Here is a 13,869-nt window from a genome sequence, read left to right on the forward strand (position 1 = left end):
TTTTTTTTTCAGGCTTCAGTGATGCTGTTGTTTCAACTTATTGCAGCCAAATCTTGATTTTATTTGCACAGTTTTAATCACTGAATAACATTTCTGCTCATCCCTGCTGATGTGCAGTTTTTATTGTAAATAGTTTGTCTTCTTTTAATGCTTAAACACAGACGCATATGCAAATTAATTTACTCAGCTGCACATTTCTTCGGACCACAGTACGCTACTTTTTATACTTTTACAGTGTTTGTGTTGAATTGTTGCCCTCACTGTGCAGCTTGTTGTTCTTTATTCTGCTTTTTATGTTGCGTTTTCCATCTGTGTGACTCTTCTCGCTTTGATTGCCCGTCACTTTGCCGCTGGTTCATCTGAATTCATTTTCTGTTTCATTTTCTGGTAGACATTTAGATTAAGCTCTTTACGAGTGGAAATTGATTTTTTAGCTTATTTCTTAATCTTTATTCAAGTTTTCCTCCTTCTGTTCTTTGTTCCTGTTTGATGATTCATGTATGAATGTCTTCAGGAGTTATCTCAGACGCTCCCTTAAACGCGGCTGACTGTGTTTGTCTGAGAACATATATGCGTGATTTGCAGATGCACTCGTGCAACAATGAGAGAGCATTGCGGCACAGCGTGTGTGCTGGTTCCCATTAAGCTTTTTGCCTTTGATGCTCCTTCCTGTGGTTTGCAAGCTGCCTCTTATGGACAATCCTCTCTGCCCTGCCACGAATTTTCCACTGTAAATGGGTCAGTGAGACGATGACCACGTCGTACACCAAAGTCTGTCTGATCGCTCTCCTGTCCTGTTTTTCGAAACGTATTTTTAGGGGCGGACGGAAGAGGAAGACAATGAAGCTAAGTCGAGATCTGTCAAACCTGGTGGTGTTCACCAATTCTGTCGCCTCGCAGGAGTGCTTAAATGAAGGTGAAACAAAACCGACACCTGCACACACAAGCCGTAAATTGCAGTGCTTCTCAACCCCCTGTGGACATTTTCTCACTTCCTGCCTCTGTTGTTGTTGTTTTTCAGGGACTCCAGGTGACGTTTTGTCTTTCAGCGAGACCAGAGCGCAATCTCTGGTCAATCACAGGACCGAGCAGTTCCTGGCTTTTAACCAGAGGCAGCTGTCGAGGATTTACCCCTCAGCCTATCGCATCGACTCGTCCAATTTTAACCCGCAGTTCTACTGGAACGTTGGTTGTCAGCTGGGTGAGAAGTTGAATTGTCAATTTAAGATTTTACTACGTGAAATTATTCACACCCTTCAAACTGTCTTGCTTTTTTTGTCAGTAGCTAAATCTCAAAGACAATTGTGTGTAATTGAGGTCCTAAAGGACCAACTTTCCTGTCCCCTCTGAAGAAAAGCATCTCAAAAGTTTAAAGCTGCCATTTCCATTTTTCACAATGGGGATGGTGTGTTTAAGTTGCTCATTACAGCATCTTGTATCACAAACATATAGCTTGTTTTTCCAACAGTGGCTTTCACATGAGACTGCAAATGCATATCAGACTTATTTTTAAACAATATTGTGAATTAAAAATCACAGAAATATGCACAATAATCTGGCCTGTCACATTTTTAATCCTGATAAAATGCATTAAAATGTGAAAAAGTTTAACAAGTGTTAATACTTATGCAAGGCACTGCAAAACTTTTATTAACAAGTCGTGTGTTAAGAATCAAAGACACAGTATATCTCATATATTTATTAAGACTATATTTATACGGTGCTGTCTATCCACTTAATGGCATACAACTTTAATTTCTAATTCTGGGATAAGCTTTGGGGTGAAACGTGTTTATAAAGATGACTCCATGTCATGTTTTTGTTTTGTTTTTTCTGATGAGAAACAGAAAACTTTTAAACACGGTAAAGAGCTCTGTAGTGATTCATTTCATTATTAATCACCTGATGAAGTGATTAATTATGAAAACAAATTGTGAGGTTGAGCATGATTTAAAAAAAAAATCTAAATTGTTACGTTTTTGTTACACAAAAATTCAAAACCTAAGACTTGACTCTTGAAAAGGGATAAAAGTAAACCTAACATACTGAAGAAGACAATGGTTGATAAATAGGTAGAAGTAGTTAAATGAAATAAGACAGAGCAGAAAGCAAGTCAGACAGTACAAAGAGGGAGCTCTGCCAGAATATTTCAGAAGGTGAAGCAGTCACGGCACATTTCATTAATATTTTAAGAACAATCATAACGTTCTTTCTCTCTTTTACTGATGAAAAACAGGGGGAAAAAAAACTCTAAAGCAATGGTTTGTGTGCCTTTCCTTCATCTATCTCCCCTTTAGCACAGCTTCTGAAGACTGTAGAACTGTTCTCAGTTCCAGTTTCAGGCATTTCTGTTCCGTCTCTCTGCAAAAAGCTCGTTTGGATGTTTGCCATCTTGCTGCTTCGTCTTGGTTATGTTTTGGTTTTTGAGAGTCTGACCTGTAGCAAAACTGATGCAATTGCCTGCTTTGAGTTTGGTGTTATTGTGCAGCTTTGCTTTTCTGCTCTGGTTAAAATAATCACAGGAATATTTTTGACTCGGGTCATTTCGAGGCCACCTTCCAGTGCTGTGAAGTTTAAACAGTGATGATGATTTTTTTCCCCTTTTCAGGTCAGTATCTCCAATCTTCATATCAGAGTTCAGACTGGGCCTTAAAACTCCAACCCGATCCAACCCAATAATTAACTTTTATTATATGCCTGAAGTAAGACCAGCGTATAATTTTCATTAAGATTTTACTGCTTTCATTTTTAGGCCACTATTTGAGTAGAAAGTGTAACTTCTGCCACTTTTAGCTCTGGTTGAGCATCTTCCAGCTCCATTTTGCCGCTTGTTGTAACCTCTGGGTGAGTCTAGTGCAAATCATCTGGGTTGTGTGATTGATAGGAGTGGAGCAGGGCTGGGCAGTGAGCAGCCGCTGTGCTTGTTACAGTCTAATGAACGTCTGGACCTTACTTTCTTGCTGTCCTCAACACGTTGAACTACCTAAACATGTTTTAAACTATGATAAATAGATTAACAAAACTTTATATCATGAGATTACGTTTGGTCATATCTGTGCTGTTTGTGTTGGAGGCTTATTAAACTCATCACAGAAGCCCGAGCCCGATCCGACACGACCATGAAGAAAGTAATTTTGGCCAAACTTGGCCCGAAGCCATAAATCTAAACTCTGCTTCACCCTATAAACAAACTGAGAATTATTTATTTTTTAATTTACCCCTCAATGCAGACTCATTTATCGAAGTGTAGGTGGCGTTTAGGTGAAATTTCATAACTAACTGGATTTTTGTGTGTTTTTTTTTTATTTTTTTATTTTTTATTAGTTGCATTGAACTATCAAACAGATGGACGGATGATGCAACTCAACAGATCCAAGTTCATGGTGAATGGAGGTATTGGTTACGTCCTCAAGCCCCCTCCAATGTGTAAAGGTAAAACCAAGCACCGAATAAACCCAAAAATACCAAAATACAGATGCAGTTTATCAGTGAGGCAGTGGAGGTAGTATATTTCTCAAATTATGAGGTATAATTACATTTCAATTAAGTGTTGCAAGAAAAAAACAACACACTTAAGAATTTGTTTCATTTTCAATCAAAGGGTAGCCTTTTTACCAGGTATTTAAGTCAAAAGCAATAGGATTAAAATGAAGATGCTAGAGCTGGATTTGCAACTATTTCATCTTACAAGGAGAATCACAAAAAAAACGAGTGTTCAGAATATTATTTGCTCTCTTAAAAAGTCTTACGTGGAGATTGTTACCATCTCTCTTGAGTTTTCAGAGAGGTTTAATGGCTTAGAAATCTGATCACTAATACCCAATTGATCTGAAAGAGACAAGCGCAAAAATGGAGAAATTCAACGTTTCTGAAGTGTCTGTGATTTGGAAGCTTTCTGGACCAGAACCACCGCTAGAGAAAGAACTGACCTTCTTCACTGTGTGAACCACGATCAAGTTGTTGCTTACACAGCAGATTCTGCAGAGTTAAATTAATGCCGTTTCTGAAAGGATCAAATAGACTCGGCATAGTTGATTTAACTCTGCAGAATTTGTTGTGTAAGACCGACCGACTACTGGTGTGGACTTCCAACACTTCTATCCTTTAGCTCTGCCGATGAGGGAAACTTGGCACAACCCGCTGTTGTTCTAGAGGAAACACAGAGAGGAAGTCTCTCAGCTCAGGCTCAGATCATTGGACGTCTTCATGGTTACTTACTTTGGAATCTGAACAAGGTTAATAAGTCATGTGACACTTTATAAAAATGCGATACATCCCAGAAACCCCAGACTGCTGAAAGTAAAACTGCTTTAAGTTTGGTAAAGCCAAAATAACAAATATATTACAACATTGTGTGTGAGTTATCAAAAAAAATCCTAAAATGTAGAATCTGAGGTGTTGCGCTGCAATATACAGGTTTGTTTTTTTACATGGCTGGAGAGCTGTAAAGGCTTGTAGATTGTGGGAAAAGCTCAGAAAAAAAAAAAAGTTCCCTCAGAAGAAATTTTCAGAGACAGAGGGCCTAATGTTAGGATTAAATGATGACATTAATTGAAGTTGTTGCTCTGCCATCTTTTACTCCCTGTAGGCTCCTTCAACCCATTCAGTGATGACCCACTTCCAGCTTACCCCAAGAAACAGCTCGTACTCAAGATCATTAGTGGACAGCATCTGCCCAAACCACCGGACTCCATGCTGGGGGACCGCGGCGAGGTAAAGACAGAGCAACGCAGAGCTCGGCGTTCTCACACTCTCCATCTGTCATTCTGTCTTTTGACGAGCATAATTGTTTCTACACACACGCTTGTTCTCTCGCGCTCGACCGGACGTAAAACTTGCTCGCAGCATAAATAAAAGCAGGGGCTGCAGCAGAATTTTGATTCTCTCTGCCGCCTTCAGATCATCGATCCGTTCGTTGAAGTGGAGATCATCGGTTTGCCCATTGACTGCTGCAAGGAACAGACGAGAGTTGTTGATGACAACGGTAAGAAAAACACACTCGAATGAGTCAGTGACCTTGGATTCAGTGTTAAGTTTTATTGGCTCTGAAGGTTTTTGAAACATTTTACTTCGTATTACACATAAACACTTCATGATAATATGTAATTGTAGTTAGGTAGTTGCATTGTAAAAATGTAGCGTGTGTTTTGTAAGGGCAATGTCACAGTTGTGCGGCAGTTAGCATAACACCAAATAAATCCAGCTTGGGTTCCAAGCTACATTGGACGTCTTTCTTATAGCTGTGGATGGTTTCAACATTTCTTTGTTGTTTCTGTGGAGACAGAAAAAGATTAAGCAATCATCAAACCTCGACATTTTCTTTAAGATTAGGTTATCAACGCCGGCAGTGATCTCTGAAACAGAGTGCATCATTTGTGTTACTGCAATATCAGCCTTTACAAAGGTGTAATTCAAGAGTTGCAGAAATGACACAGATCCTAATCATCATGAACGTACGTTGTCCTCAGGTTTTAATCCAGTGTGGGAGGAGACTCTGTCCTTCACACTTCATATGGCTGAGCTGGCTCTCGTGCGTTTCCTCGTCTGGGACCACGACCCCATCGGACGAGACTTCATCGGTCAACGGACTGTTGCCTTCAGTAGCCTGATGCCTGGTCTGTGTACAACTCTGCCGTTTTATCGTTAATGCTTAATTGAGGCACTGTGATGTACTAAAATGCATCACTTTGTGATTTACTCTTACAGTTTAAAAACAATGGGGTTATATTATCGGGTAACATGATTTCACAATGTTCACTATAACTCATCCCAACCCTAACCTTTCAACCGACAGTGTGTTGACAACTGTTCCTAAATGCACCTTCCCTTTAATATATTTCATTTCTAATCAACAGGTTACAGACATGTCTACCTGGAGGGCCTGACTGAGGCATCCATCTTTGTGCATGTGTCGGTGCATGACGTCTACGGGAAGGTAAGAGCTCTGTAGCGTTTGCCTTTAGTCTCTTTTGCCAGCTGAAATTATATCGTGGAGAAAAACATGTTTCATTCCTTCTCAACACATCAGTCAACTGAGGCTCTGCTCCTTCCACTATCTTCTCTCTCCAGTGGAGCCCTCTTGTCCTGAACCCAAGCTTTACTATAATGCACTTTTTAGGAACCAGCAAGGTATATGGAGCCCCTGAGCTCTCTGCGGTGCTGCATGACTAAACAATGCATGCCGTTTGTGTGCAGTGTTACATCCAAAGGAAATGAATTTTAGTCGGCTCACAATCTGCTTGCCAAATTTGTTGGTTTTATACCATCATTGCTATTTTATTGTCCCCCCCACCCACTCCTGAGGTCAACAAAATGGTAACAGCATGGTATGCATGCACAAATAAACAGCTTCTTGCATCACATTTGCTGTACCTGAGGTGTTAGGTTGCCATCTATAGGAAGTGTTTTTAAAAGCATGCAAGTTCAGTTCATGAGCTTCTACATGTGTCCATAAAATTCACTTTGATTCACTCATTTTCATTCCCTTTCATGGCGTCTAAAAGCTTGTGTTCTGCATGTCAGAAGTGCATTTGTTTTTACAATGTATGATAATGCGTAAGAGTAAATCTGTATATATAAAACTTTAATATACTAAAGCTGTACAGGGAACATTTTTATGTTGGTATTTAGGAGTTTTTTTTTAATTCTATATCGATTCCTTTGTAGCAACTACTGCAGAGGCAATCTATTATTGATGGTTGTGCACTTCTAAAGTAAATAAATGCATAAAAGTACTCGATGGAGGAAGAAATACATAAATGGCTGTCAAAAGTTCAGACACGATTGCATGTGATTTTGGACCTGGTTTGGAAATTCATGTCAAGACATTTTAGGCCTGTCAAATTTATGACTTCTTAAGACACTTCAGAAACTCTGTTTTCAGTCAGCCGACATTCCTGCAATAATCATTTTTATTTATTTAATATTTAATACTTTAATACTTATTTAATATTTAAATCACCTGAGAAACTGTAGTTTGGGTTTCCTGAGCTGTAAGTTATAACGATGCAATGTGATAATCATCTAAATGGACAGCATTTCCTTTCACTTTTTGAATATAACCACAGAAGTTAAGTTCACTTTTCAGTGATTCAGTCTGTTACGTTTACAGCTGTGTACGTCTTTTGCTGATTTCTTATTTCCGATGCACCTGTACTCAGGGTCACCAACTGCGAGGCATTCGAGGTTTCTTCAGCCGTTCCTCCAAGTCCTCTGTGGACACAAACACCTCTGGTCTTCGGAAGCGCTCAATTAGTGATCACCTCCTGCGTCGAACAGCCAGCGCCCCGGCAAAGGGCCGGAAGAAGACGAAGATGGCGCTATCGGAGTCGGTGGCTTCGATATCTGATCACAGGAATGGCACTGATGCAGGGGCTTCAGGAGGAGAATGGCTCTCAGCGAGGGCAGAAGGGCCCGCGAAGCCACTTCAACCTCGAGCCCCTCTTGTCCATAGACCCATTTCCATGCCATTAGACAGACTTCTGCAGGGGCAGCTGTCAATCTGCTCCCCAGACAAGGAACAGCATGATGTGGGTGCGGACACCATCATCGGTGAGTATTTTTGCTCTAATCCAAGTTAAAAGACTTTTAGACTCATACAATTTACATACAAACTACTACTTGAAATTGGCTGTATTTATAATTTGTCGTCTAACAATTTGATGCTGTTATTTTTTGTAATAAGGGCAATAAGAGTATATCAATCCAGCCGATTTATCACAGGGTGAATCGAAGATGATTTCTGTCCTTCTCCTGTAACAGCTACATGCACAGTAACCTTGTGAACTGCTGGACCGCGGCCTAATCTCCATGAAACATTAACATGCTTTTTCTGTCCCATCTTCATTTGCTGTGTTTCCTTATAGTAGAGAACTGACTAGGAAATCCCTCCAGGTAATGAGAAATACTATTGTCCGACGGCGGCATTGGTCAAAAACGTGCAAGCATCGCATTCAACCAGTGTACTTGGTGTGAAAATGGTCTGAGAGATACATCAGTGTGCCATCAACTCCCATTTTACCAAGCCAACCTCATTTTACCATTTTCCGTGTTTGATATCTGCAAAAGTGTCTCCCAGTTTTATTGTTCCAACCTCAAAGACCCATTGTTTCAGCTTTCCCTTGGCTGTTGTTCTTGCTGGTCCATTTGTTTGTGTGTAGATGTTGCCTTGCCATGGCTGACCTGTCAATTGTTGTTTTGCTTATAAGCTTTATAGTCTTTATACCGATTATGTTGTCCCTTTGCCCTCTCGTGCACAAACAGTTTTGGTCTTACAAGACTGCTTTGAATGCGAAAAGAAAAGGTTTGCTACCAGACATCTAGAACATTTATATTCAGATGTTCTGAATCCAGATGTTTGAAAAGTTAAGTCATTTTCTACTAACAATCTACTGCAAGAACAAATGTCTTAGTAACTATGCAAAAAAAAAAAAAAAAAAAAAAAAAAATATATATATATATATGTATGATAGATCAGATACTGTACTCATCCCCAACTTGGGAAATTACTTGGTTTGATCAATATTTTACGATAGTATTCAATAACATTGACATCGAAACATTTTTATAATTGTTTATTTCTAAAGCTCATTGAATTTGTAGCTGACAAGAGAAGCAAACCAAAAAAAAAGTATAAAATATTGTGGTTACAGTCACGAGATGTGCAAAATGGGACAAAACGCCTACTTGTTGGTGTGAATCGGTGAAGGGGCTAATTGACCTGTCCCCTGTGTGACATGTTAGCCCGTATTCACTGAGCTTTTCGCTGCCTTTTCTGTGTCCACAGGAGCTTCCCGATTCGACAGGCCCAGGTCTTCCTCCGCGGATGCTTTCTTTGACCCGTCGTTTTCCGTTAAATCGCTTGTCTCCACCCCTCCAAAGACAAACAGAAAGAAAGAGCGTGATCAACCAGAGGAGACTTCCTATCTGGTTATTGGTGGTGGGGGGATAAGAAAGGAAGAAGTATATGTCAATTACCAGTCAGAGCAAAGCAAATCCAATAACTTCCCCAAAGAAACAGACAAAGCTGCCTCTATGTCGCCTTTAACAAATAGCCAAACAACGTCGGATAAACCAGAAACATCATCAAATAGTACAACATTCACTCTTGCACCGTCAAGCTCCTCCTCCTCTTCCTCAGCACCTTCATTTTTGCCGGTTGTTTCTGCAACAAGCTTCGCTCCCAGCTTTTTACATGACAGCACCCTGTCTAGACTCATTGATGGAGTGTCTTTAGGCATTGAACAAGACACTTGTTGCTCTGTTTCTGCTTTAATTGATCAGTTTGAATGCACTGGTGATCTAAAGAATTTAACTACACCATCTCAGACCGTCACCTCATCCCACTTGAACTTTAGGGCCACTTCACCTAATTTCCGAAAAGATCTAAGGTCTCCTCTCATAAACAAAATGACATCTCCTAAAAACAAACCGATGACAAACTCCCAAAAGTCAAGTTATGTACACAGTAGCATTTGTTCACCCAACAAGAATAAAGATAAACTTGCTGCAGCTCTCATCTCGAGCCCAGAAACTGCTGAGCTTGAAGAGGTTTACACTATCCTGGATGAGGAAGTTTTGTCGCCTGTGTCCGTGTACAACCTCAGGAAGCAGACGGTCCATGTTCAAGCAGATACTACAGGGAGCACGCCTTGCAGCAGTCTGGGGTCCTCACCTGTAAAAACTATTCAAAACTTAGGGAAAGGAAGCAGTGGGGAAAGAATGTGGGATGAAAGACAAGAAGTTGCGGAGCCAGAGGAGAGGGTTTACGAGGAGGTGGAAGATGCTCCATTTGCAGCACCTAAAGCAGAACGGGGTACTTCTGAAAGGTACATGAGCTCCTTCTCCAGTGACCGCGTTCAGATTCTCCACCATTCAGCTGGAGAGTCATTTACAGAAGTGGAGCTGAACGTTGATGAAGATCCATCGCAGATCATACCAAACCAAAGCAAGCAGTGGGGTAGGCTTTCAAGTCCAGTGAAACACCAAGCTATTTACCAAAATCACGACTTCTTTCGAAAGTACCCCCAAACACCGAGCCCAACACAATCATCTCATCTAGCATCTTCACAATTTTCATTTCCAGTGAATAAGCAATGCCGTCAAGTGACTAATCACCATCGACAAAACAGCTCACAACTTCCACTGGGTCAGAGTTTTATCAGCTCCAGACCCTTAAACACCAGTGCTCTTCGTCAGAACAGCTACCCCATACCTAAGGGCAACTCTGACTTACTGAACAACAGCCAAACGTCCCACTTAAGGAGCTGTAGTTCGACGCTGCTCTTTAACGGGTCTCATCAACAAAGGCCAGAAAACAATCAAATTAAAACCGAGCGAGGAGGATTCGACAATGGTTTTTCCTCTGCTGAAAGTCTTCTGCGTCAATGTTCTGCATCTCAGAACAGGTCCAGACAACGAGCCCTATGCTCTCCTTCTTCTGAATGTAAAGCATCGCACAGCCAGCTCGACCATACTTGTATTATTCCCTCATTAGAGTCTAAAACTTCTCAAAACGTCCAACTACACAGCCAAGGTCAAACACAGGTTTTACAGACTGGGAAATACAAGACCAACCTCATTCATAGCAGACATAATCAACCATCTAAAGTCAGAGACTCACTGCAATCAAATTCAGGTCCTTCATTAGCTTATCTACAGTCTTCACTGTCTGTCACTGACTCTACACCCCGTAAGCCATGCAAGTCTAAGTCTCTTGGGGACCTGACCTCTGAAGACATTTCCTGCAACTTTCAAAGCAAATACAACATAATTAGTCGCAGTTTCATCACTCCTCATATAACGAGGCCAAAGCCTATAGATACAACAGGCAAACACTCTTTTCACACAAAGTCTAATGATCCACTTACAGAACAGCTACGTAGACTGGTTAGCTTAGAGTTAGACGACGGTCTCAAAGAAAGACCACAGTCGACTCAGTTGCAACAAGAAGCGAAAATCCAACCGGCACAACCCCAAGAACCAAGTGTATCCCCAATTGTTTCCAGAGATACGGACGACTCCCCTCCTCCGATGCTTGCCCGACGCCTGTCTTCACGAAGCCAAAGCCGAGTGCGCCACATCAACAGCCGCGCCCGCGAGAGACAACAAGAGGCCCTCAAAGCTCGGCCGGGGGTGGCAATCAGCAACGGCGACAGCCTTGGTGGAGTAGTATGGAGGAACAAACCGTCCCTGCAGAATCAACCACCTAACAGACACTCCACCGGCTCCTACATAGCAGGCTACCTAGATGAGCTGGAGGACAGAGGACTCCCCGAAGGAGCCTGCACGTCTGTACGTTACGGCAACGTGGACCACTTCAGAGATCGGTACTATACAGATGACTCTCTCCCACTTGGCATCACTTCTCATTCCGATTCTGAACCTGAAGTCTACTTTCTACTCAGGCTGTAGGTGTGACTGACTGTGCCATGACGCGGAACGAAGGACAAAGTACTTAACCTTCTTTAGATTCAGTTATACCAAAAGCCAGAAAACCATTAAAATGAAATATTGCACTTGTTTTATCGACATGTCTGGGCTGTTAATAGTCTACAATATACTGTAAGTGAAATGTTGCATATAATCCACGGTTGGACCTGAACGCATGAAATGTCCACCTGTATGAAAAGTCCACTTTCCTGTCAAGAATGATGTTGTTGGCTGTGTATTGTCTATATTCTCCCTAATGTGTAAATGTACTCGGGGACTTTGGCTCCCTTCAAATGGCTTCCTGAACAGATTGTACAGAATCTTGTAATCTTTGTCCCTGTGTTGTACTGTCCAACGTTATGTACAATAACAATGAAGCAAAAAAGAAGAAGTAAAAGCAGAGAAATAATGTCTTTCTTTGCATCTTTTGAATGTGTAGATAACGAAGCGGCTACTTTTAATAGATGGGGTTCATCTTTTCATCTATCAAATGTAAGTCTTCCTCCTCTTTTCAGTGGAACTTCCTTAACTGTGTCGTTTATAAAATGCCCCTGATAGGATTTTTCATTTGAGGTCTGTTTTATCAGAGAACCACTTTGAACTTCACATATATATGTTTGTGCATGTTACATGTGAACATGTCAAGCATGACTATGCACTAGTTTATACAATAGATGTTGGATTACCCGAACTCATTTGCACAGAGCAAACAGAGGTGGTAGGCATGTTTGTATTAAAGTGCAATACGGCTCATTTAACTTCTGTACTTGGACTTGTTAACTCTCGACAACCTATAGAATTTGATGGCAAAAAAAAAAAAAAGAAAATTTGGAGAACTGGAATTTAAAGGTTTTTATTTTTATAATTGCTTTGATACAGACAGTGAAAATACTCTTGTTCTTTCTGGTTATTTTGTTTTGTACAACTTGACGGCCTGAGCGAATGAAACAATGGATACACAGAGTCAGACGGAGGAAGAGAAGACAACAATGCTGTTGGTTTTTCTTTGGAGAAAAGTTCCAGTATTACGCCACACTTTTTTTTCTTTGTATTGTTGCTCACTGCAGAACTGTGAGGATTTTTCCTATCCATGCAATAAAAGATAGAAATAATTGGTTTGAACACACTGTGTATTTTCTCTTTTGCTAAACAGTTGTTTTTTTTAAATCGGATAGTTTTACAAATATAAATACATATAAAAATTAAAACAGGTTTAGGCACAAGTTAATTTATGCGTTAACCATTCAGATGTCATTTTAAGATTTACCAAATAAGATAGTGGAGTGGTTCAAGCTTACATTGATCATTTGTATGCAACTTTTTTTTTTTTTTTTTACAATTTTACAACTTAAATTTTCATTTTTTTCTGATTACATTGCTTTAATTGCTGACCCCTGGAGAGTTGAGGCAAAACTCAGCTGCTTTTATCAACAGCTGACTCCATCACGCACAGCCAGTGCACCACATTTGATCATTTTTAAAATTAAAAATTAGAAAAAGAAAAAAGAAACTGAAAATGATCATCAAAACACCCCACTCAAATAAAATTACCCCTGTTGCCTTTTTCTCCAGGTGCTCATTAAACGTGAAGAGCAAGTGACCATAAATTCACTATTCACGAGGGAATTGTGTATAAAACTGGCATGGGGGAAAACTGCTCAGTGTCCATCAGAGTTGTTAAAAAATTTGAATGGTTTCCCATTAAACGTAACACCAGCTGGACTCTGTCTGCATTAATGAAACCTTGGAGAATACTCTGACCAAAGCAGCTGAGAAGAGAAACTGAAGCTTCCTATTTAGTTTCCTTTTGAGGCTGTTATTTCTAAATATCTGTAGCATAACAAATGTTTTTGAACATGTTTGAAATAAAAAGAAATATGCACAGCAGTCTCTGATCCTGGTTGAGGTGAAGCCACCAATAAGTCACCGGCTACTGGAAATTGGGGGGAAATTATTTCAGCACAAGTTATTAGTGCTCACTACAACAGAACTGTTCGTGTTACTTTCATGTAAAGATCCATCTGAAATGCCTTCTCTAACTATTTTAACAGGAGCAGCAATGCATATGACTTTAAATGCATTTTCTTTGCAAGTTGATAAAATGTCCTTACAGAAATTTATTGGCAACAAATCAATCCTCCTTGGATTTTGATTAAATCCAAAGCTTGGGAGTAAAAAAAAAAAAAAAATCATTCATATCGAAACAATCATGGTCCAGAAATGTGACTGTACATTTGACGTACATGATGGGAAGTTGTGCTGGTCGGATTTAACCAAAATTCTCAATATTTCGCATAAAATTAATCCTGCACATCTCCCTGAAAACCTAAGTGAAAAGTGGTGGTGGTGGCATCATACTCTGGAGACACTGTTCTGTAGCAGACAGTGGCGCAGCTGCACATTATTCAGGTGAATGCAAAAAACATAAATCGTTTACGT

At 40.3% G+C, this 13,869-nt stretch overlaps 1 protein-coding gene across 1 annotated transcript in view; it reads left to right on the plus strand.

Moving 5' to 3' along the window:
- Window positions 1-12,552, plus strand: part of LOC106963346 (1-phosphatidylinositol 4,5-bisphosphate phosphodiesterase eta-1-like) — a gene marked incomplete at its 5' end in the record, with an annotated part of 45,514 nt that extends 32,962 nt beyond the window's left edge. The window contains 10 exons of the mRNA XM_015058211.1: window positions 819-916; window positions 1,022-1,201; window positions 3,325-3,432; window positions 4,589-4,713; window positions 4,900-4,984; window positions 5,469-5,615; window positions 5,856-5,935; window positions 6,070-6,129; window positions 7,161-7,551; window positions 8,786-12,552. Coding sequence (XP_014913697.1) covers window positions 819-916; window positions 1,022-1,201; window positions 3,325-3,432; window positions 4,589-4,713; window positions 4,900-4,984; window positions 5,469-5,615; window positions 5,856-5,935; window positions 6,070-6,129; window positions 7,161-7,551; window positions 8,786-11,412 — 3,901 coding nt within the window. The remainder of the gene's footprint in view (window positions 1-818; window positions 917-1,021; window positions 1,202-3,324; window positions 3,433-4,588; window positions 4,714-4,899; window positions 4,985-5,468; window positions 5,616-5,855; window positions 5,936-6,069; window positions 6,130-7,160; window positions 7,552-8,785) is intronic.
- Between the last annotated feature and the right edge of the window lie 1,317 nt (window positions 12,553-13,869).

The sequence above is a fragment of the Poecilia latipinna genome, unplaced genomic scaffold (assembly GCF_001443285.1).
Source record: "Poecilia latipinna isolate Pla-1442-1.1 unplaced genomic scaffold, P_latipinna-1.0 Scaffold1523, whole genome shotgun sequence".
Classification (NCBI taxonomy): Eukaryota; Metazoa; Chordata; class Actinopteri; order Cyprinodontiformes; family Poeciliidae; genus Poecilia; species Poecilia latipinna.